This window comes from Eleutherodactylus coqui, chromosome 1 (assembly GCF_035609145.1).
Source record: "Eleutherodactylus coqui strain aEleCoq1 chromosome 1, aEleCoq1.hap1, whole genome shotgun sequence".
Taxonomy (NCBI): Eukaryota; Metazoa; Chordata; class Amphibia; order Anura; family Eleutherodactylidae; genus Eleutherodactylus; species Eleutherodactylus coqui.
Genome location: NC_089837.1, coordinates 35,950,068 through 35,971,961, shown reverse-complemented (window position 1 = coordinate 35,971,961; position 21,894 = coordinate 35,950,068). Strand labels below are relative to the sequence as shown.

The following is a 21,894-nucleotide window of genomic DNA, read 5'->3' as shown; positions in this document are numbered from 1 at the left end:
CGATTTCCTCTGTAATCACATAAGTGTACAAAACTTAGTCAGTGTAGAACATGAAGACCCCTACATGGATACAAGTTTTGTGTTATATGTGGGAGATAGCTGGAAGTAATTCTGCTGCTTATTAATACTTAAGATCATGCTGAGAGTCCCCTGCTGTGAGAGGGGCAGACAGAGCAGCTTCATTCACAGCCTGGACACAGAACGATTTGCACTGCTGCTGCAAAAACCAAATGCCGATATATGAAAATGAAATATGGGTAAAATAATAAGAAGAAATGTATCATTTTGAGAGCATTTCCCATCCACACTGCAGATATTTTTTTTTCCTTGACATCTATAATTCCCTTTAAGCATCTCCGGCTTCACATTTTGTAATGTCTGTACAAACAAGATACACAGAAGAGGTTTTTGCCTGTTTGGAAAGCAAAACTGGTTGCTGAAAACAAAACAAAAAAACAAAAAGATTAAAAAAAGCAAAAAAAAGCAAATACTAATAAATATCTCTGCTTTGCTGCCCCTGACTGGCACACCGGTTATTAAATAACAGTACAGCAAAGAGTAGAAGGAAGGATTATGAGAATCGGATTCTCAGTGTAAGGCGGCATCGCATGGTGTAGGACTGGTACAGGACTGTGCCATCACAACTTCTTTGAATGCTTCCTACTTTGGAGAAAGTCTTTTCAAAAATTAAAAACAAACAAAAAAAGTGCTTAGATTGAAGTGACGGACAGATAGGATGGGGGAGGGGAGGAGGAGGAGGCTGGAAGCACTTGTAAACTGGAACGCCAGAACTGAGTAAAGTGTTCTAGACCCGGGCCATGGGGTGGGTATGGTTATGGCTGGAATTAATACTGAGAAAGCAGACGTGACGGTTATGGGCACCATGCCATCTTCACAGGACGAGACCCTACCAGCTAACTCGACGTACAAGAGAGAGACTGCAGTTATACTGATAATAGGAACACATATTAAGGACCGAGGAAAGATTGCTAAGGTGCTACTTCTAAAATCTAAAGTACATTTTTTGTTTCGGATTGACCCTTCCCACTGTGTTAAAACATATCAGTCGTCATCAAGAGCTTCTGTCTTGATCTCTCCAGCGCCTTGCCGGGCCAGTGCCAGGATAGTGTGATTGACGGCAGCCATTTCCACGGCTAGGGAGATGGGGTCCTGGTGATCGCTATGACTGGTACTGTCATCCTAAGTATGTATAGAAAAATAGAAAACAACATAGCTAATTAAATCTCAACACGCTAAAAAAGTGACAGCACAAAAAGTCATATTTAAAAAAAAATAATATATATATATTTTCACTTAAAACGGAGATTGAATGGTGGTCAGACATGCATGGCACCGGTCTATTTATCCTAGTGGGGCTGAAGGGAATACAGTAGAGGCGCTCATCCATCTTCGGTAGTCCCATTGAAGAGGAATGGAGTGGCACCAGCGCATGTGACTTCTACTCCATTCAATCTAGTCATCACTATAGGGGGTGCAGCGAGGCGGAGATGAAGTCATGGGACCCCCATCCTGAGGATCGCTGGGGATCTTAGGAGGTGAGACCTCCACCAATCAGACTCATCTGTCCTGTGGATAAGTCAACTTTTGGCGCAACTTTTTTTTAAAAGGTGAGATCCGCCATTGAAAATAATCTCAACTATCAATGCAAAATGGTTGTGACTGTAACACTAGAGTCCAGAGGCTCACCTGTTCGGAATAGTCATTTCCGTCCACGTCGTCGCTGTTCGAATGGCCGCCAGGACTTTGTACATCGATGCCATGACTCTCCAGGATTGCTGCTTCTTCGAAAAAAGCAAATATGGCCCTAAATTATCTGCTGAGGTAAATTAAAACCACTCATCCTATAAAATAAACAGGATTAAAGAAGGGGACTGCACACCCCTTGTGGCATCAAGGCTACATTTACAGAAAAATCGTATATGTCACAGGAAGGAAGAGTGCGGATTACTGTGATCAGTGTAACCAAAGCTGGAGCGGTTGACTCTTCATACAAAATCCCTATCCGCCTGCATGTCTGTGGAGATCTGTTATACACAGGCCAATAAATGGAACCAAAGGACATTTACCCTCTTCATCTTCTAGCATCGAAAGGTGTATACTAAAAGTAGTCATTGGACATGTGATGGGACATGTGATGGAACAGTCAAGGAGGGTGGGGCCTAAAGGGCGATCAGTGGCCAAAAAGGGCAGGGGTGGGGGGACCTAAAGGCGCTCAGCAGGCCCAAAGGGGGTGAGGCCTAAAGGGCGCTCAATGGCTAAAGAGGGTGGGGGTGAAGGGGGGCCTAAAGGGCTCTCAATGACCAAAGAAGGTGGGGGGGCTTAAAGGGCGCTCAACGGCCAAAGAAGGTGGGGGGGCTTAAAGGGCGCTCAACGGCCAAAGAAGGTGGGGGGGGCCTAAAGGGCGCTCAACGGCCAAAGAAGGTGGGGGGGGGGGCCTAAAGGGCGCTCAACAGCCAAATAAGGTGGGGGGGCCTAAAGGGCGCTCAACGGCCAAAGAAGGTGGGGGGGCCTAAAGGGCGCTCAACGGCCAAAGAAGGTGGGGGGGCCTAAAGGGCGCTCAACGGCCAAAGAAGGTGGGGGGGCCTAAAGGGCGCTCAACGGCCAAAGAAGGTGGGGGGGCCTAAAGGGCGCTCAACGGCCAAAGAAGGTGGGGGGGCCTAAAGGGCGCTCAACGGCCAAAGAAGGTGGGGGGGCCTAAAGGGCGCTCAACGGCCAAAGAAGGTGGGGGGGCCTAAAGGGCGCTCAACGGCCAAAGAAGGTGGGGGGGCCTAAAGGGCGCTCAACGGCCAAAGAAGGTGGGGGGGGGGGGCTAAAGGGCGCTTAACGGCCAAAGAAGGTGGGGGGGGGGGGGCCTAAAGGGCGCTCAACGGCCAAAGAAGGTGGGGGGGGGGGCCTAAAGGGCGCTTAACGGCCAAAGAAGGTGGGGGGGGGGGGGGGCCTAAAGGGCGCTCAACGGCCAAAGAAGGTGGGGGGGCCTAAAGGGCGCTCAACGGCCAAAGAAGGTGGGGCGGCCCAAAGGGCGCTCAACGGCCAAAGAAGGTGGGGCGGCCCAAAGGGCGCTCAACGGCCAAAGAAGGTGGGGGGGCCCAAAGGGCGCTCAACGGCCAAAGAAGGTGGGGGGGCCCAAAGGGCGCTTAACGGCCAAAGAAGGTGGGGGGGGCCTAAAGGGCGCTCAACGGCCAAAGAAGGTGGGGGGGGGGGCCTAAGGGGCGCTCAACGGCCAAATAAGGTGGGGGGGGGGGCCTAAGGGGCGCTCAACGGCCAAATAAGGTGGGAGGCCTAAAGGGCGCTCAACGGCCAAAGAAGGTGGGGGGCCTAAAGAGCGCTCAACGGCCAAAGAAGGTGGGGGGGCCTAAAGGGCGCTCAACGGCCAAAGAAGGTGGGGGGGGGGCCTAAAGGGCGCTAAACGGCCAAAGAAGGTGGGGGGGGGCTAAAGGGCGCTCAACGGCCAAAGAAGGTGGGGGGGCCCAAAGGGCGCTCAACGGCCAAAGAAGGTGGGGGGGCCAAAAGGGCGCTCAACGGCCAAAGAAGGTGGGGGGGGCCTAAAGGGCGCTCAACGGCCAAAGAAGGTGGGGGGGGGGCCTAAAGGGCGCTCAACGGCCAAAGAAGGCACTCAACGGCCAAAGAGGGCGGGGGGGGGGGGGCCTAAAGGGCACTCAATGGAGGAAAGAGGAAAGGAGGGAGTCAATTGACTAAAGTAAATCTCAGTGTCACAATTAACCCTATGATCACTACATATGTGACAAACAGAAGCCCACCAGAGTCAGACATATTATGCATAGCAGAGGCTAAATTTATCACTAATGAGCATTCAGAATGCATATGTATCAGCTAATTATACATGCAAGAGCAATAAACGTAATAACCTGCTCCAGACTGAGAATACAAATAAGAGCGCTGGAATGTGCAATTCATTAGCTGCCGGCGATATTAAATACCCAGACTACAGATACATCCTCAGGTTATCGCACTCATCAAGTAGCGTTATGTGCTCGTTAGCCTTCCGTGGCAATTAGGAGAATTTCCGTAAGATTCTCTCTGCTCATCAGCAAGTGATTTTTTTCTGATAATTTCAGGTGTTTTCACATTTAGAAGTTTTCCAGTGAGTTACGAGGGCGACAGAAGAATAGATTTAGCGGGTATCAGTCTAGGAAAAACTTCACTGCACAAGATCGGGGCGAGGCGGATCACAATACTGAAACCTACGGGATGGAGGAAGCGGGCGCGAGCACATTTCAGGTCCAAATGAGGCGGGAAAGGTATATATTTTCTGCAGCACAATATGTGTAGCCCCAATGTGAAGCAGTGTGGTATAGCCGTACTGTGCTACATTACCGATATTGGCTCTCCTCTTAATCTCCTTCCGTCTGTTGGCGAACCAGTTGTACACTTTCAAGGAGGTGACGCGTTCCAGGTCGGAGAGCTTCTTGCCTGGAATAATAAGTTACACCATCAGGTTACAAGGTGTTGGAGATTCATCACTATCGGCATAATTTAGATTTGGCCAACGGGCGTTTACACAGGTCTATGGTGCACAGCGGACGAATCTCACCAATTACAAGCATGCCCAGAGGGTATATAGAGACCCAGCTGTGTCTATAGTGGTGGCTGATCCCACACAAAAACATTTTTGCCCATTAATTCATTTTGGGTTGACGTTCTGCAACATTGCCATTGCCTTATTGAGGGAATGAGGAGACGACCTGTCATGTGTCATTATGGTCAGTTGCATAGCTTTGCACATGTCGAGTGGGCAGGTTCCTCCACTTCCTGCCAGTGGATGACCACAAGAAGAAGTAACCCAATGTGACCGTCGGTGGAGGAGACTGCCCACGCGCCAGAAACCAAATGGAGAGCTGGATCGAGTCATCAGGGGCCGCGATTACGAAGCAGTGGACATACCTGTTAGATAGAAGTAGGCTGATGGTTGAACAATCATTTTGCAAGCTCTGCTATATATATTAATCTTCCATGTTGGCTACAGTCATTCAAGGACAAAACCTTAGTCACCCAATGGATGAAGGTTTTGGATGAAATGGGCCACTTTCATCAACTTTATTCTAACGTCCCCGAATGCTAAGTGAATGTAGCAGCATCCGGGACCAGAACGGCTGTGCGGGACCAGGGTGGACAGATGCCCGGTGAGTTGTACTCGGTGCCAAAGAAGACACAAAATACTAAGCTACTTTTTGTGACTCTTGCAAATCCCTCTACTATCCACAACGTGTCAATTTCTGCTGCAGATTTTCACCATTGATTGCACCCATGTCAATACGGATCTTGCTGCGGGTTTCTCCACAGTGTGTGAACCTGGCCCTAATCACGTCGTGTGGGATGTATATGAATGAACTGCCTAAAATGAATGATACCTATACAGAACAGCCGATCGAAAGAGACGATGCAGTGGGAATCAAACAGCTGGTAGGCAAAGTTTTCATTAGCAACCTACTGCATGGTTGAGGTATGAATAGGACTAACAGGGACTAACACAAACCTTCCAGAGAGCAGAATGGAGGATCTGCAGGATCAGATTTTGGGGTTTGTCTGTACAAAAAGTTGATTAAATACTATATCGTGGCCCAATAAAACCGGGTCTAGAAGCGAAAGTAGCTCCAGAAAGAAGGACTCTTGTTACCTCTATGCAGCGCTCATTCTACATGACAGAAGCGCATAGTTTTTCGTCTCTGGTTAATTAGTGCAAGATTCTAAACAAGCGATTCTCCCCCGTATAGGTAGCGGACCCCATCAACTACCTATATGGGTAGCAATGCATTTGTACAGTTGCATCCTGTATCCGTGCAGGTTGTCGGTCCCTGCCATTATATATCATGGCTGCAGTGATAATCTACCACAATCTGCCCCGGTTCTGCTCCACCTGGAGATCAGGGAGTGCGTTCTGCGCTCTCTTAACCTTGAGAATTGGGATGAGCCGTGAAGCCCCGCTGTCATCTCTGCGCACCTTACAGGCTGATGCCAGAGCCAGCTTGGCACGAGGTTGTTTTTAAGCGGGTTGGCTTCCCACCAAGGCCTCTAATAGAGAATGAATTATTGTTCAGACATAAATTATGTAGATTGCTGTGATTTTTACATAACGTTTCAAGGTCTTTGCTGAATAATATGCAAAAATGACAAACAAAACATCTTTCTGTGGCATTTGCAAGGGTGTGAAACGAGTGCCAGCGGCTGCGAACAACGAGAGGTCACTGGTGGAAACCTCCATTGGCCGGGCTCCTACCCAGAATCAGCAGGATATACAGAGACTCCCGGGAGCCGCTCACCACTCCATAGACTACGGCTAGCATAGTATCCCTGCACCGAGGCACAGTTATGCTGGGCCTAGTTAAAGGGGTGGGCTCAAGGTGCTATCTTTTTTTTAAAATGCCCTTTAAGGGCTTCCTTGCTTGAGGTCAATGGAGAAGCCCGCCAATGGGCCGTAAAGCCCCATATCATCATACGGAGGGGATACAGCGCAGATACCGTCCTGCGGCCGTGACAGACAACAGAGCGGATGGGTTTGCTCCCTGATGGAGGACGTTGCTGCAACCTTCCTGCAGGTGAACTACACATTGTGTGGATACAGACGGAGGACGGATATAATGAACGCACAAACATTAGTCCTGCGAGACGAGCCTGTATTCCCTGCCATCAGCACAGCGGAGACGTCGCACTCACCTGGTTTCTGTATAACCGCGTTGCACGCATTTGCAATTTCCTCTCGCTTGGCCTCGTCGGGGTACTGGTTCTCATTAAAATAGCTGAAAAATTCAAGTGTTCACAATTATCTGCTGTTCCATATCCACACGTGAAGAGCTCCTCCCACCCCGCGCTGCGTTACACGGACACGTGTTTATGATCATCCTCTCTTATCTGACACATGGATAAGGTAAAGGACAGCGCCAATCAGAAGGGATCCGCCTCCTGCCCCGATGTATCCGCTACTCCCATATAGGAGACTCTCTGCTACAGTAACAATAGAAAAACAACTTAAGTTAACCCTTTAAGGACTGGCAATTTTTAAATTCTATTTTTTTTAATTCCCACTTTTCAAGAACAATACGCTTCCCTTTTCTGTGGATCTGGGCGTAAACAGGCATTTTTTAAAGTACCGTATATACCGGCGTATAAGGCGACGGGGCGTATAAGACGACCCCCCAACTGTCACCTTATACGCCGGTATACAGTGGAGAAAAAAAAATAAATTCATTACTCACCTCCCCCGGCGTTCTGTCGCGCTCCGGCAGGATGTCGCTCGCTCCTCGTCCCCAGGGCAGCATAGCTTTCTGAATGCGGGGCTTGAAATCCCCGCTTCCAGAAAGCTAATACACACGCCGGCAGCCATGACATCATTGAATGGCTGTGATTGGCTAAAGCACACGTGGCTTCAGCCAATCACACTATTCAATGACATCATTGAATGGGTGTGATTGCTAACACGTGCGCCTTCAGCCAATCACAGCCATTCAATGATGTCATTGAATAGTGTGATTGGCTGAAGCCACGTGTGCTTTAGCCAATCACAGCCATTCAATGCTGTCATGGCTGCCGGCGTGTGTATTAGCTTTCTGGAAGCGGGGATTTCAAGCCCCGCATTCAGAAAGCTATGCTGCGCCGGGGACGAGGAGCGAGCGACAGCCTGCCGGAGCGAGCGACATCCTGCCGGAGCGCGACAGAACGCCGTGGGAGGTGAGTAATAAATTTTTTTTTTTTACACTTTTTTTTTTTTTTGTATTACCGGCGCATAAGACGACCCCCGACTGCAGAGCAGATTTTTCGGGGTTCAAAAGTCGTCTTATACGCCGGTATATACGGTACTATTTAATGTACCATGAAAATCTTTTTTAAAAAAGTATATTTTTCTTACAACTGAAAACACTATTTTAATAGTTGTAACTTTCACGGATGCGGTAATACCAATTAAGTATATATATATGAAAAAAGTTTATGAAATTCATATATTTTAGTTTCTTAAAGATATTTTATTAAACGGTAGAGATAGATATATATATATAAATTTTTAAAAAATTCTTAACATGAGAAGTAAACTTGCGCTCACTTGATCTCCTGTTCAGTATACTGCAATACTTCTGCAATACATGGCAGCCCTGAGAGCCTTTATGAGGCTGTGTGAACCCATCAGCACCTTCGGATTGTGTCAGCGGGGAGTCTGCCTATCTGCTTGGTGCCGTGATGAGCGTTGACCGCGGCATCTAAAGAGTTGAACGGCAACGATTGTAGCTAGTACTGATTGTAGCCACTGCAGGAGGATGCCCGTTGTCAGAAACCGCCAGCACCCACAGGGTACCGAGTAGGCTTGGCTCCTGAATCTGCCCAATATACCATCCAGGAATGCCCACGATATATTTACAGCAGGGGGTCATTAAGGCATTAAACTCATGCATCATGGGACATGATGGGAGGCTGTAAGCGGGTACCCACTGAGAAAAATGGGCAACCATGATCATACAGAGTCCTCCACAGGACACGGCATACTTGGAGGTCTTTGTCAGGCTTTCAGCTGCCATGGGAGCCCATTGGTATCCTGTGATTGTACTGCGGAGTGTCGATGGGTGACAGAGAGCCCCTTCACCTTGTCATCTGCTTACATGCTGAAGTGACTATTGTGACATGTAAGGGGTTAAACTGTCAGGATATGAGGATTCTCCTCCATTCCTGGCCATCACTCAGTCAAGCCACGGCCTTAGAGGGATGTATGTGCAGGTTTAGATCCCATTAGTGAGGCCAGTAAAGAAGGCCCCTTGCAGTCACAAAGGGGTTAAACGAACCCCTTCCTCGCCAGCCGCCTGCGTTGTGTCCGGAGCATCAGGGTCCTGTCAGGAACACGTTAGCAGCCTCTGCGGCGATGTATGCACAAGTAAATTGGATCCAGTAACTAAGATCAAGGTACAATATTATTACAGCAGACACTTGGCCCCGGTCCATTCAGCTCTCAATGCCGAAAATCAGCTTCTGAGGCTTTTTGGAGCAGCAACAAATCAATAAAAGATGGCAGAGCGAGATTAAAAAAAAATTACAATACAAAGAAAAATTGATAGCATATTTATACTGTAATGCAGCACAAAGCGAAGCGCGCCGGATCACAGCAACTGCTTGATCGGCCAGGACAAGAGATTGCAGGAAAACCATGGCTGCACCCCAAGTGTTGTCAGTCAGACATTAACTGGTACGGCGCCAGAGCCGGTCAGACCTCGCCCTCCTCCACCAGCTGGATTCTGTCTGTTCTTCAAGGTGAAGAGTCATACAAGTCTTGTGAAGCCTCCCTTCTGGCCTAATCTGCACTTAGGCTCCAGGATTCAGGACCCCATTGGGTAGGACTGCGGGGCGCGGGTACTGCGCAGGTGATACCAACAAGGGGACACAACCGCGGGCAAACACTGAATTACTTAAAGTCGGGTTGTTAGTTTTGCCTGATAGAATGGATTTCCATGGCTGAAACGGATAATTGTAGTAATGCCTGACATTGTATTAGCAGATTGTTAAATGTCTATTTGTGGACAGCATTTAACATATAGAACTAACCTACAGCCTGACTCACTGTGTACATACATTACTTATCCTGTACTGACCCTGAGTTATATCCTGTATTATACTCCAGAGCTGCACTCACTATTCTGCTGGTGGAGTCACTGTGTACATACATTACTTATCCTGTACTGACCCTGAGTTACATCCTGTATTATACTCCAGAGCTGCACTCACTATTCTGTTGGTGGACTCACTGTGTACATACATTACTTATCCTGTACTGACCCTGAGTTATATCCTGTATTATACTCCAGAGCTGCACTCACTATTCTGCTGGTGGAGTCACTGTGTACATACATTACTTATCCTGTACTGACCCTGAGTTACATCCTGTATTATACTCCAGAGCTGCACTCACTATTCTGCTGGTGGAGTCACTGTGTACATACATGACTTATCCTGTACTGCTTCTGAGTTATATCCTGTATTATACTCCAGAGCTGCACTCACTATTCTGCTGGTGGAGTCACTGTGTACATACATTACTTATCCTGTACTGCTCCTGAGTTACATCCAGTATTATACCCCAGAGCTGCACTCACTATTCTGCTGGTGTAGTCCCTGTGTACATACATTACTTATCCTGTACTGATCCTGAGTTACATCCTGTATTATACTCTAGAGCTGCACTCACTATTCTGCTGGTGGAGTCACTGAGTACATACTTTTACTTATGACACAGTGACTCCACTAGCAGAATAGTGAGTGCAGCTCTGGAGTATAATGCAGGATGTAATGCAGGATCAGTAAACATTTAGCCTCACATGATGCACATAGTATTTGGCACTGACTGCCAATTCACTGTATAAACGAAGCTGATCCGAGTCGATCTCTAGGGTCACATTAGTTCTTACCTCTCCATGACAGCCAGACATTCCTTTCTCCATGTGAAACGACTTCCCCTTCGTAACCTAAAAGTACCGGAGGTGGCGGTGACGGGGGGCGGGGTTTGTCTCCACTCTGTGTCGTCTATGGGGATGGGCGCGGGCCTCATACTGAGCGTTGCACCTGAAACAAAAAGTTTACTAAATGTAACTTTGTTAAAAAGCTCCTCAATCAAACAGGGACAACACTTTATGTTCACGTATACTGCAAGGAACGCACAGACTCCCCAATGATGGGACCAGTGGGGGACATGTCATATGTGTGGCTCCGTAGGGCCCCACTACTACATGAGTAATAACTGGGTTCTACGGGCCATTTGGTACAAACCTTATACATGCAAACATCTGAATACATCCCGATTTCGTGGACCCCAACCAGGGGTCTTATGGGACCCCAACCAGGGGTCTTATGGGACCCCAACCAGGGGTCTTATGGGACCCCAACCAGGGGTCTTATGGGACCCCAACCAGGGGTCTTATGGGACCCCAACCAGGGGTCTTATGGGACCCCAACCAGGGGTCTTATGGGACCCCAACCAGGGGTCTTATGGGACCCCAACCAGGGGTCTTATGGGACCCCAACCAGGGGTCTTATGGGACCCCAACCAGGGGTCTTATGGGACCCCGGAGCCATGGCCATATGCACTGGCAATCGACATTACTGCAAGCATATCTTTACCGCCAAACAGTGCCAATTCTTATGGCGTACTAGTAGTGTCCATTACACTGAAATATTTATCAGCAAGTGGTTTCCATGTTTCTTGCCCCTCCACATAGAGCTCTGCACCAACGTTCACCGCAACACACCCCACATGCTCACCGTTAATCATGGTCATCGTTAATGCAGGGTGAAGGGGCTCTGTCAACCATCGAAACCCTGCAGTGCGATCACCAGGTACCAGTATGTTCACCTACCAGCTGACAAAGGCCTCCATGTCTGCCATGTATCGCAGCCTATTAGGCCCCGCCTCCTGCAGAGTCTGATAGGCTGATGTGATGGGCTTAGTATAATGCATTACATAAGTAATGCAGTGTACTATCCTAGGGACTTAATGACCACAAGAAGATCAGAGTAAGTGAATGAGGTCGTGTTGTGACTCGCCATTTGCTGCGACCGCGACCTGATCGCCACAAGAAATCCATCAGGTTTGTTTTTTCGTGATAATCAGAAAACAGTTGCAACAACTTGGGCGTCCCAATGTGCAGGCAATAACATTAGGATGTCATAAAGCACGACCATAGTGGGATCTTTGGCCATGTGGCATATGTGAGCGGCCATGTCACTCCAAAGTGGATCATGAGTGTGTTTCCACAGGGGTCCCGTTACCCCAAAAGTGGGCGAGTTTGCATTACGCCAACAGGTAAGCCCACATTCACATTGGCAGAAAAGGTCCATTTGGAGGATGCGACACGGATGAGGCACGAGAACCCAGATGAAAAACCGCAGCATGCCCCACTATTCCATCCAGGATAATGTCATCCTGCCTGCCGGAAGCTAGACAGACCCCATTCTAGTCAATGGGGTCCACTTGGCGCTATTCGGATCCGGGGCGTCTGGTATTATCGTATTTCGGCTCCTGTAGTGGAGTTCAACAGCGAAAACCGTCCCAGAGCGGTAAAGTAGGTACAAATGTCGCAAACGGTGTTCCAGTTCTACGACTTTTCGGATCCGGTCTTGCAGTTGGTGAATAAAAAAATCTTCCTGTTCATATATAGAGGCTGCACCCCCTATTGTGCCCCCTGAAGGGCAGGACCGGACCAAGAGATCTACAGCCTCTGGTTGGGTCTATTCACTGCGGACAAGCAGAGCTCTCCGAAATGTACAGGAAATGAGATGCAATGTAAGAGGAGAGATGGAGGCGACGGTCTGCAGGGCTGCTTCTTCTGCAGAGCGTGGCTCGCAATGCGATTATGTGGACTGCTCAGCATCACAGGCTCTAATTGGACAGAAATGTGATTTGGGAAGCCCACAAGATGAAATCATGGGCAGGGGAGGGAGTTTCCGAGAAGCAGGCAGGGGAGGCGTGCGGTAAAGTAACGATCCAGGACCAGATCCAACTATTCACACAAGTGACGCTTTATTGGGAAGGAAGGGGCTTCGGCGGAGAGTAGCCGACAGTCTGGAAGGTTACCAGTAAGCTATAGGGCAATGTGCCAGCGGCTTTACTCTCAGGAGTCTGGGAAAGCTGGGTGACCAGAGCTATAATGAGGGGGGGGGGGGGGGGGTAATTATCCATCCCTCCTGAATGGTGAATGTGTCAGATTAGTGGGACATTTTATTTTGGTCAAAACCCTACAATAACACCAAAATGGACAGATGGGCCATATGGGCCCATAGTAACACCCAGGTGCTCTGGAGTCCTGGTGATCAGGGGGCTCAGGGACCGGATTATACACCTCAGCTGCGCAAATGAATCACTCAGTATCAAATAGTTAATTTCTTGCAAGACAGTTTCAACAAGCAAAATCGAGATTGCAGCTTTGGTTGTGACTGGAGTACAAATCATGATGTACACTGCTAAAAAAATAAATAAATTTGGGGAGCACCCAAGCATCACACGCGACTCGTCCCACTCGCACCGCTTCTTACCGCAGTATAAACGCTCCCATTGATTTTAATGGGACTTCTCAGACTAGCGCTGGAATGCGGCGTTTGCAACGATGTGATTTTTGAGCGCGGTCTTTTTTTTTTTTCAGTATTTTCCCGTTTAGTGCCCCCCATTACAATGAGGGGTGTTTTAAAAAGCGCTGCCAAATGCTGTGACATGCGTTCCAAAACACCGCTCGAAACCGCGGTAAAAAAGCCGCATTTCCGAGTAGTGTTTAACTGACCGCATGTGTGGGAGTGGCGTAAGGGAGCGTTCTCAGTGGGCAGATTGCCACAGATTTAATGCGCGGACGGTCTGCTGGAAAACCCGCAGCATTTTACGGTAGCGGCAATGCGAATGAGATTTTAAAAATCTCGTTCCTACTCGGCGGAGAAAATCAGCCGAAAAAACGTCACAAAAACTGACACGCGGGGCGGGAATCAGATCTGCAGCCCGCCAATCAGCTGCAGCGGACCCCGTCTCTTCAGATGAAGGGGGTGAATTCTGCACCAAAATCCACCTCAAAATCAGCAACACCACCGCACTTTTGTGACACGACACGTAGATGGCGGCGCACATCCTACCTGGACTCGTCTTCTCCAGCTGGTACCATCTGTAAAATGCTCTCTTCTTCTGTTCGCTTAAGTCGGATCCTTGCTGGAGCAGCCAGTGAGAGATCCTGCTCTGGCTGATACCTGCGAGGAAGCGGGAAAATGTTCTAATCAAACCGGAAAAGTAAAGCAGAGGCCAATAAGACGGCGTCATGTAAGTGACATGCGACAGGGTCATAAGGCTCGGTGGCAGGTTACATGCTCCAGCAGCACAGAGGATGTCAGGAGCCGGTTGCCCAACAGACCTTTAGGGTGATTATTCAGGGTTACTTAAAGGGGTTTTCCAGGGAGCATGCTACTGATCATGTATCCTCAGGAGAGGTTGTCAATAGCATTCTCCCTGGAATACCCCTTAAAATCTGCTGCTGTTGGGTCCTCAGACTTTGGCAATGTTGGGCCGTTGCCATCAGTCCTCGTCTTCATCACCTCGCACAGAAGGCAGCGCTCACCTGTGACTTGTGCGACCACTGCTTGCGATATTCTCCGGTTCGCCAAGAAAGCTTTTATTTCTTCTTTTATGACACTGCTGTCCCGCCTGTCAAGACAAAACACAGATCATCATCACCACCGGTATAAAGCTCTTGTCACATTGTAGAATCGAGTCATGTCTGACAGAATGGTTGCTAGGGACACAATACCTGACAACCAATGTCTTTTCAAAAGGACTGTCAGACAGCAAGCACATCCCTAGCAACCAGCCCGAGGGGCCCTGAACTAAGGGCAGAAGATGATCATTCGTACCCAGAAGATCTTGTCCACCGGCCAAGAAGAAAGATTTTTGTAGAAATAAACTTAAGTAACAAATAATCCTATCCAGAGACATGCAGGTTACTTGGGATGTACCGCCCTGCGGCGATGTAAGGTGCAGGTCACCCCAGCAACATTGTCAATATCTATATAAAAAGTGTGTGAACATATATTATTTATGTTGTACTGATCCTGCGTTACATCCTGTATTATATACTCCAGAGCTGCACTCACTATTCTGCTGGTGGAGTCACTGTGTACATACATTACTTATCCTGTACTGATCCAGAGTTACATCCTGTATTATACTCCAGAGCTGCACTCACTATTCTGCTGGTGGAGTCACTGTGTACATACATTACTTATCCTGTACTGATCCTGAGTTACATCCTGTATTATACTCCAGAGCTGCACTCACTATTCTGCTGGTGGAGTCACTGTGTACATACATTACTTATCCTGTACTGATCCTGAGTTACATCCTGTATTATACTCCAGAGCTGCACTCACTATTCTGCTGGTGGAGTCACTATGTACATACATTACTTATCCTGTACTGATCCTGAGTTACATCCTGTATTATACACTCCAGAGCTACACTCACTATTCTGCTGGTGGAGTCACTGTATACATACATTACTTATCCTGTACTGATCCTGAGTTACATCCTGTATTATACTCCAGAGCTGCACTCACTATTCTGCTGGTGGAGTCACTATGTACATACATTACTTATCCTGTACTGATCCCGAGTTACATCCTGTATTATACCCCAGAGCTGCACTCACTATTCTGCTGGTGGAGTCACTGTGTACATACATTACTTATCCTGTACTGCTCCTGAGTTACATCCTGTATTATACTCCAGAGCTGCACTCACTATTCTGCTGGTGGAGTCACTGTGTATATACATTACTTATCCTGTACTGATCCTGAATTACATCCTGTATTATACTGCAGAGCTGCACTCACTATTCTGCTGGTGGAGTCACTGTGTACATACATTACTTATCCTGTACTGATCCTGAGTTACATCCTGTATTATACTCCAGAGCTGCACTCACTAATTTGCTGGTGGAGTCACTGTGTACATACATTACTTATCCTGTACTGAGTAACATGCTGTATTATACTCCAGAGCTGCATGCGGTTATGTGCCCTCCAGCCCAGCAGGACCCGTCCGCTGCCCTGCTAGTAGTACCTTTGAACTGCTAATTGTGTAAATACAATGACTCCAAAAAGCGACAGCCAGCTCCAAGCGCTTGGAGGCCGCCGCTGGGCCGCTGGCGCTATCTGGATACCATATCCTATCCCCCTCAGCCCTGACATACCGGATCTCATCGGCGGCCCCAACAATAACCCCTTTCTTCCTCCAAGCACCTACACAAAGTGGGACGAGCGGGAATCCAAGACGACGGTGACGGATGTGATGATAAAGTGTTAATAACACGTAGAGCAGACGCGGAGCAGCGCCAGGGGCCAGACTAGCGCGGGTGACATGCCATAAAGTAGCAGGCTGGCTGGCAAGGCTTTTAATGAGTGTCATATCTGATCAGGAGTGTCATAACAGGAGGATGGATGAGGGTAATTCTCAGGAAGGTGTGCGGGTGCCATATGGCATCTGGAAACTTTCATTACTGAGGGGAGGCATAAATCTCCGACTTCAGACATAAAACCTCAGACATAAAATAAGATGGTTGGGGGAGGGGCGGCGATGGCGGCGCCACATACATATGCATATTGGTAAATAGTTCACAAGGTAAACCGAGCGGAAACAAAAAACACTCCGCCGTTACCTGCGCCCACCGGGCCGGGCTGAGGAGTCAAAGAGACAAACAAAGAAAAAACTGCTGCGGACCATGATGCATTGTGGGGAGATCCTAAGAATGTGGGCGGGGTTATCAGAACCCGAACAAAAAACTCCAATGAACCCCCACAATGGTAACGGCACAGTGTGGTCCCGCCAGTCGGCACAGGGGCCACCCAGTCTTGTCTGACGGATTGGTTGCTACAGATACAATGTAACAACCGCAGGCTTCTTACATGTATCCGTTAGACTGCCTGTTCCCAGAAGCAAGCAGTCCGCACCAGGTCAATGAACTGAAGAGTTGTTTGGTTGTAGACTATGGATGGTCTGTCCACAGCGTAGGCCATCAATATCGGTAGAGGTCTGCCACCTAAGATCTTCACCCATCAGTTATTTGCCAGGCAACTTGTGCACTGAGCAGATTCCTGTAGGAAGCGGACAGCTCCGTCCCCATGGAGTGGCCTGTCTTGGTATTACAGGCAAAAATTTCCATTGAAGTGAATAGGAATTTCGATAAAATAAGTTCAGACCCGGCATCTAAGCGCCATTCTCGATATGATTTACGTCTGTGCTCGATGCAGCGCCTGCCTCTTCATCTATTTAGGTGTTTTGTCCGCATCTCCGTGCGCCTAGACAAAAATGTATGCCTGGTCTGATCTGGCCTAAGTTATACATAAATGTGTTGTTCAGGGTGGGCAAACTTCCTCCCCCCAAGGCATCCCGCCTTCTCGGAAAAGTGGCGAGGATTGCGCAGAAATCAGAAAATACGTAAATTCTAAATTCGTGACTTTTCAATGCCAAAAATTGGTTTGATATCAGCAGGGTGCTGGGGGTCCGAGGCGGCGGACCCCCGCCAATCCACTATTGACAATAGATTATCAATAGTCAAGTGATAGGGGGACACAGCACTTGCCGGAGACCAGGAGTCAGCCATGGGTGTGTAACACTACAGTCCTGATACCCCTGGACCGGTTACCTCAGGCTGGGCTAACCCGACCAGACCGGATTCCACATGCGGGTGGTCCGGCTGCTGACCCCGTGTACAGCACTAACCTGTATTGCGTATGGTCGCCTAAGCTCGCAAACGGTCTGGTACGGTACAGCTTTTTTTTTTGGTTGTTTGTCTATCCCACGCTGCCGCTTAGTGATGCAGCGGGTACTCACAGCCCGTACGCCATGTTAACCGCTTATGGCCTGCTGGTTGGATGGAGGCCGTCCATGCAGATTCTGCGGCAACATAAAGCATCCTGCGATTTTTCTTCCACTCGTGGAATGAGAGATATAAACAAAAAATCCAAACTTCATGCTTTCAATGCCCCTATTTTACCGCCGATCGTCCGTACGGACGGCGATCGTGGAATCCGCAATACAAATCCACCCGTGTGAGGCCGGCCTAACTTGTCTACTTTAGTAAATACTGGAGCATCTTTTCACAAAACTCTGCCATGAAGCTCTTCTGTTATCCCTCCGACAAATGAATAAATTGACAACTGGGTGTTACTACTGGCCCTTGTCAAAGGGGTTTGTCCTAACACGGTCCAATCATTGCTTGCGGTGCCAGACTGTCAGACTTCTGGGAACCCCCTCCAACTAGTAACACTCCAATGGAGCAGCAGCAGAATGCAATGTAACGAGAAGACGCTGCAGAGTTGTTCTATCGTAGCAGCAGCCATGTAGTATTATTCCCCAGCGCCCCCTCCGCACTATTAATCAGATTTTTCGGAATACACCAACACAATTATGGTGTAAGTAACGGGATGCCGTCCTGCCGCCTTACAATTTACCCGTAACCCGTACATACAATGAAGCGTGTTTTGCGCTGCACTTTAGGCAGCATCAATAGCTTTTCCACCGGTGTGAATTATACATATAAAGCCCGGTAATGACCTATTAATTGTGACTCTTGCGCCGGTGATCTCTACGCCTTTGAATGCAGCCGGGCGGCCGGAGTCAGCGGCGCGCCGTCATGCGCGCACGGAGCACGGCGAATTGCTAAGTTAGGGAGCGAGAGCACTTAATTAAACAATGCGATGATAGAGAGCTGCGAGTAAAGGCCACAACTGAATTTTAATCTGTTTTCTAATTAAAAAAGAAATGAGAAATTTCTAAACCAATTACGGAACTTGAGAGAGAAGCCGTATTTGTTTAGCGAACAGATCTATAAACCGAGCGGCGCGGCCGCGTTACAGTCAGGCTCTCGCTCCGCACGACACACGGGGGATACAGATGTCTCATCGTCTAAGGGGCGAACACGCACGAAAATGACCATCTGACAAGCTCTTAGTGGTCGCTCTCATTTATTAACCCCTTAACGACACTCATTTTTCCCCGCTTTTGCCCCATTCAGCAGCTACACTAACTTTTCCAAGCGGCTCTTTGAATATAGAAGACACACGATTTCCACCACTTTTTGGCGTGTTTTTTAATGCCATTTGAATCTCACATTAAATAACTCGTTAGATTCCTTCTTCGGCTTATTATAGTGATGCCGGCCGCTCACACATGTGGGGGTTACCTTTATTTTTTCAATGTGTGTGTTAGAAAATTTACTTTATACTTAATTGCACTTTTTTGGCAGACTTATACTTTACTTTTTTTTATTCGGATTAACCCTTTCCAATCCAGTGTTGGCCGTCATCTGACAATGACATTTCCCTGCATGGCTCCTGTCGTCATGATGGATCGTTTTTGTGCGTTTTGGTTGAGTAATTCCAAGGGATCCACAACTGCTGTTTTCCAACCCAAAATAAATAAGAGCTGGGGAGCGTGCGGAATATTGAAATGGAAAGGGTAAAGGGCTTGTATCAAGATACACTTCTCACCTATAATTAGGATGGGTAATAAAGTATGATTATTAGGGGTCTTAGTGCTGAACCCCCTACCAATCCCAACAAGAGGGGCCTATTTCTTGGATTCTCCTCTGTGGGCTTGCTGCACCCCTAGCAGAGATGAGGCGGCTTGTACTATGGCCACATTCAATTAGGGTGATGGAGATATCCAAGCCCTTCTTGAGCCCCAATGAGATTGGAGGGGGGGGGGGGGTGGGGTGCAGGTCCATTCACTCCAACGTCACAGCTGGTGGGAGAAGTTACCCCACAGTGAAGAGGAGAAAGGGACACAGGACTACAGTTTTTGGGATCAGTGGGGGTCTCAGGGGCAAGACCCTCACCATCTATCCATAGGAGAAGTGATAAGAGTCCATCTTGGTACAACCCATTAAGGGGTTACACGTCAGGGCTCCTTAACTTCAGCATTGTGTTTCCAAGTTTTTTTAAGGGATCTGTCGTAAATTAAATGGATAGTAAAACTAAATTATAACAAACAAGTGGCAGCCATAGTTTGGTTATCTGGATCTGTAAGCTCTCGGGTTCTGGACAGTAGGTCATTATAACCCCCCCCCCCCTAATCCTACAATGCTGCGAATGCCCAGTGCTATAGAAGGATGCCCTCCGATCTACAAGCACAAGTATTGGTGGTCTATAAGGGACTAAAGGCACAACAGGAACACGCTTCAAGGGCAAGTTCATCCTTTTTCATTTATACGTCAATGCCAGGAAACCTGCACCCCCGCGGCCCCATAATCTCACGTCCCGCCCAATGCTGATATATACAAAGCTCTCTGCACGTTATGAACTGCATCGCAGAGGTGAAGGTTCACTAAAAAGGTCTGTCGCTGTAAAACCGTTCCCAAGAACACAAATTGGGTTGTTCCAAAAACCTGTGGCTGCACTATGAGGCGACACCGACGACACATCCCCGTCCTATTCTGAAGTGCAGCGTTGGGACCTTGTGTGGCTTCATTCCCCCCTGTAAATACAGTGCAGCATGGTGGTTGGCTTCCTGTTACACCCCGTATCCGTTCCTTCTTTTTTCTTCCCGTTCCTTCTCCAACAGCCGCCAGCACTTTACAAGCACGTGCGCAATTTTGCATCAGAGCAGAATGTTTTGTAAAAAGAAAACAAAAAACTTAAAACAAATAATCTTCTGTTGCTCGGAGTTCGGATCGGGGGGGGGGGGGGGGGGCTGCAGTCGGGGCAGGACGCAGCGCCGAATAATGGACGCAAAGGGAAGGCCAAACTACAGTGGGGTGTCACACAGGCGGAAGTGTATTTGCAAGTTGCGTATTTATGTGCGTTTTTTTTACTGTACCTTTTGTGCGTTCGCGTCGTGCGCAATTGTCCATGCAACACCCCCCCCCCCCCCCCCCGCAGCGGTGCTCCCAGCCATTGGCGGTTTTCACAAGGCGCGGCTCGTGTCCGATGCTTTTGGTGGCCATTTTTCACAGGCACAAAACATGAACCCCCATGAAAGCGGGCAAGAACAGGACCTTCAGCGATAACGCCGTACAGACCATCGGTCCCCGTGAATAGCCTCAGGGACGGCCCGACACCTCTGAATGAGCCCATAAAGATAGAGGTTTGGGGTGCAGAGAGCTCGCTCACATGGGCACGCAGTCTCACGTTACCTTGGCCCTAAATACTGTAGTCATAACAGGCATTTAAAGTGACGGTGCGCCCCATAGAGCCAGTTTAGGGAGGAAAACCTTCCTCCACCTCCATACCTGCACGCGCCGCAGTTCACCCGCCGGCAGCCGCTGATCTCCTTGCAGATTTGCCATCAAAGCGTGAAATCCACAGCAAAAGCTCATTGCTTAAATTGGTTACACATTTTAAATCCGCATCGCAGGCCAATTTCCGCGGCGTGGATGCGATCTACTACTACTGTACATGCTGCGGCATGGTCTGCATGGAAGATATGCAGCAGACCGCCGGCGAGGCTACGCGATGGGGACGTTCCCAGTCAATCTGGGGATGGTGGTGGTGGTGGGGTGATCCTAATAGCCGATCAGCAAGCGTCCCCCACCTAGGACCCCACAGCTGTTCCCCCAGATCAATGTATGTGTGCACAGAGCTGTTTTGCTGCAAAAAAGCAGACAGCACCGTAAATTGTATAGTGGCCTAGATTGGTATTGCCATCTGAGTGCCATTCACTTCAATAGGACTCAGCTTGCAATACCAACCCAGGCCACTGTGCAATGTACAGTGCTGTCTGCTTCCTGCAGCAAAACACATAAATACACAAATACACCAGCCCGGGAAGACCGCTAATCCCTCGCGGGCCAACTGATTTGCTATTGATGATCTATCTTGAGGATAGGTCCTCAATAGCTAGAAGTAGGACAACCCCTTTAAGGAATACAATGGATACATGATTTCATACCAGGGCTAGACCCCAAACTGTCTATCCCAGACCCATATCCTCTACTAAGCCCTGAATGACGTCAAACAGAGGGAAACGTGCCGGACCCTTTGTCACTATCAGTAGCCTTGAAGCGTTCCACATGTGATTCAGTCACTTAAGACCAACCGTGGTGTCAAAAGCAATACGACTTAAAGAGTGAAGGAAACACAATTAGAAACAGATCTGCTCAGATATACGGCTTCTTTTGGGCAAGACTCCAATAAGGAATCACAAATTAGGCCAACGTCTTGTGTGACAGAGGCCAGACACGGAGGGGATTACATTACGTGGAGACGCTTGGAGGACGTGACGAGATTGGGAGCCGAGGAGAAACTTTTAGTCTTGAAGCAAAGAAAAAAAATAATAGTAATTCGTTCTCTGATATCAAGTCTTGGTCATATCCAGATCTGGGTAATGAAGGGCACGTGAAAACCAATATGGTGCCACCATCC

At 48.5% G+C, this 21,894-nt stretch overlaps 1 protein-coding gene across 3 annotated transcripts in view; it reads right to left on the bottom strand.

The window, feature by feature from the left end:
• Window positions 1-744: 744 nt before the first annotated feature.
• Window positions 745-21,894, bottom strand: part of HMBOX1 (homeobox containing 1) — an 85,199-nt gene continuing 64,049 nt past the window's right edge. Inside the window, exons 4-10 of one of the 3 annotated variants that reach the window (XM_066594878.1) lie at window positions 14,097-14,182; window positions 13,621-13,731; window positions 10,419-10,572; window positions 6,694-6,776; window positions 4,357-4,452; window positions 1,708-1,802; window positions 745-1,200 (exon numbers count right to left, since the gene is read on the bottom strand). In XM_066594878.1, the coding sequence (XP_066450975.1) occupies window positions 1,063-1,200; window positions 1,708-1,802; window positions 4,357-4,452; window positions 6,694-6,776; window positions 10,419-10,572; window positions 13,621-13,731; window positions 14,097-14,182 (763 nt within the window). In that variant the 3' untranslated portion in view covers window positions 745-1,062. The remainder of the gene's footprint in view (window positions 1,201-1,707; window positions 1,803-4,356; window positions 4,453-6,693; window positions 6,777-10,418; window positions 10,573-13,620; window positions 13,732-14,096; window positions 14,183-21,894) is intronic. The other 2 variants (XM_066594882.1, XM_066594883.1) reach the window with 2 other exon arrangements.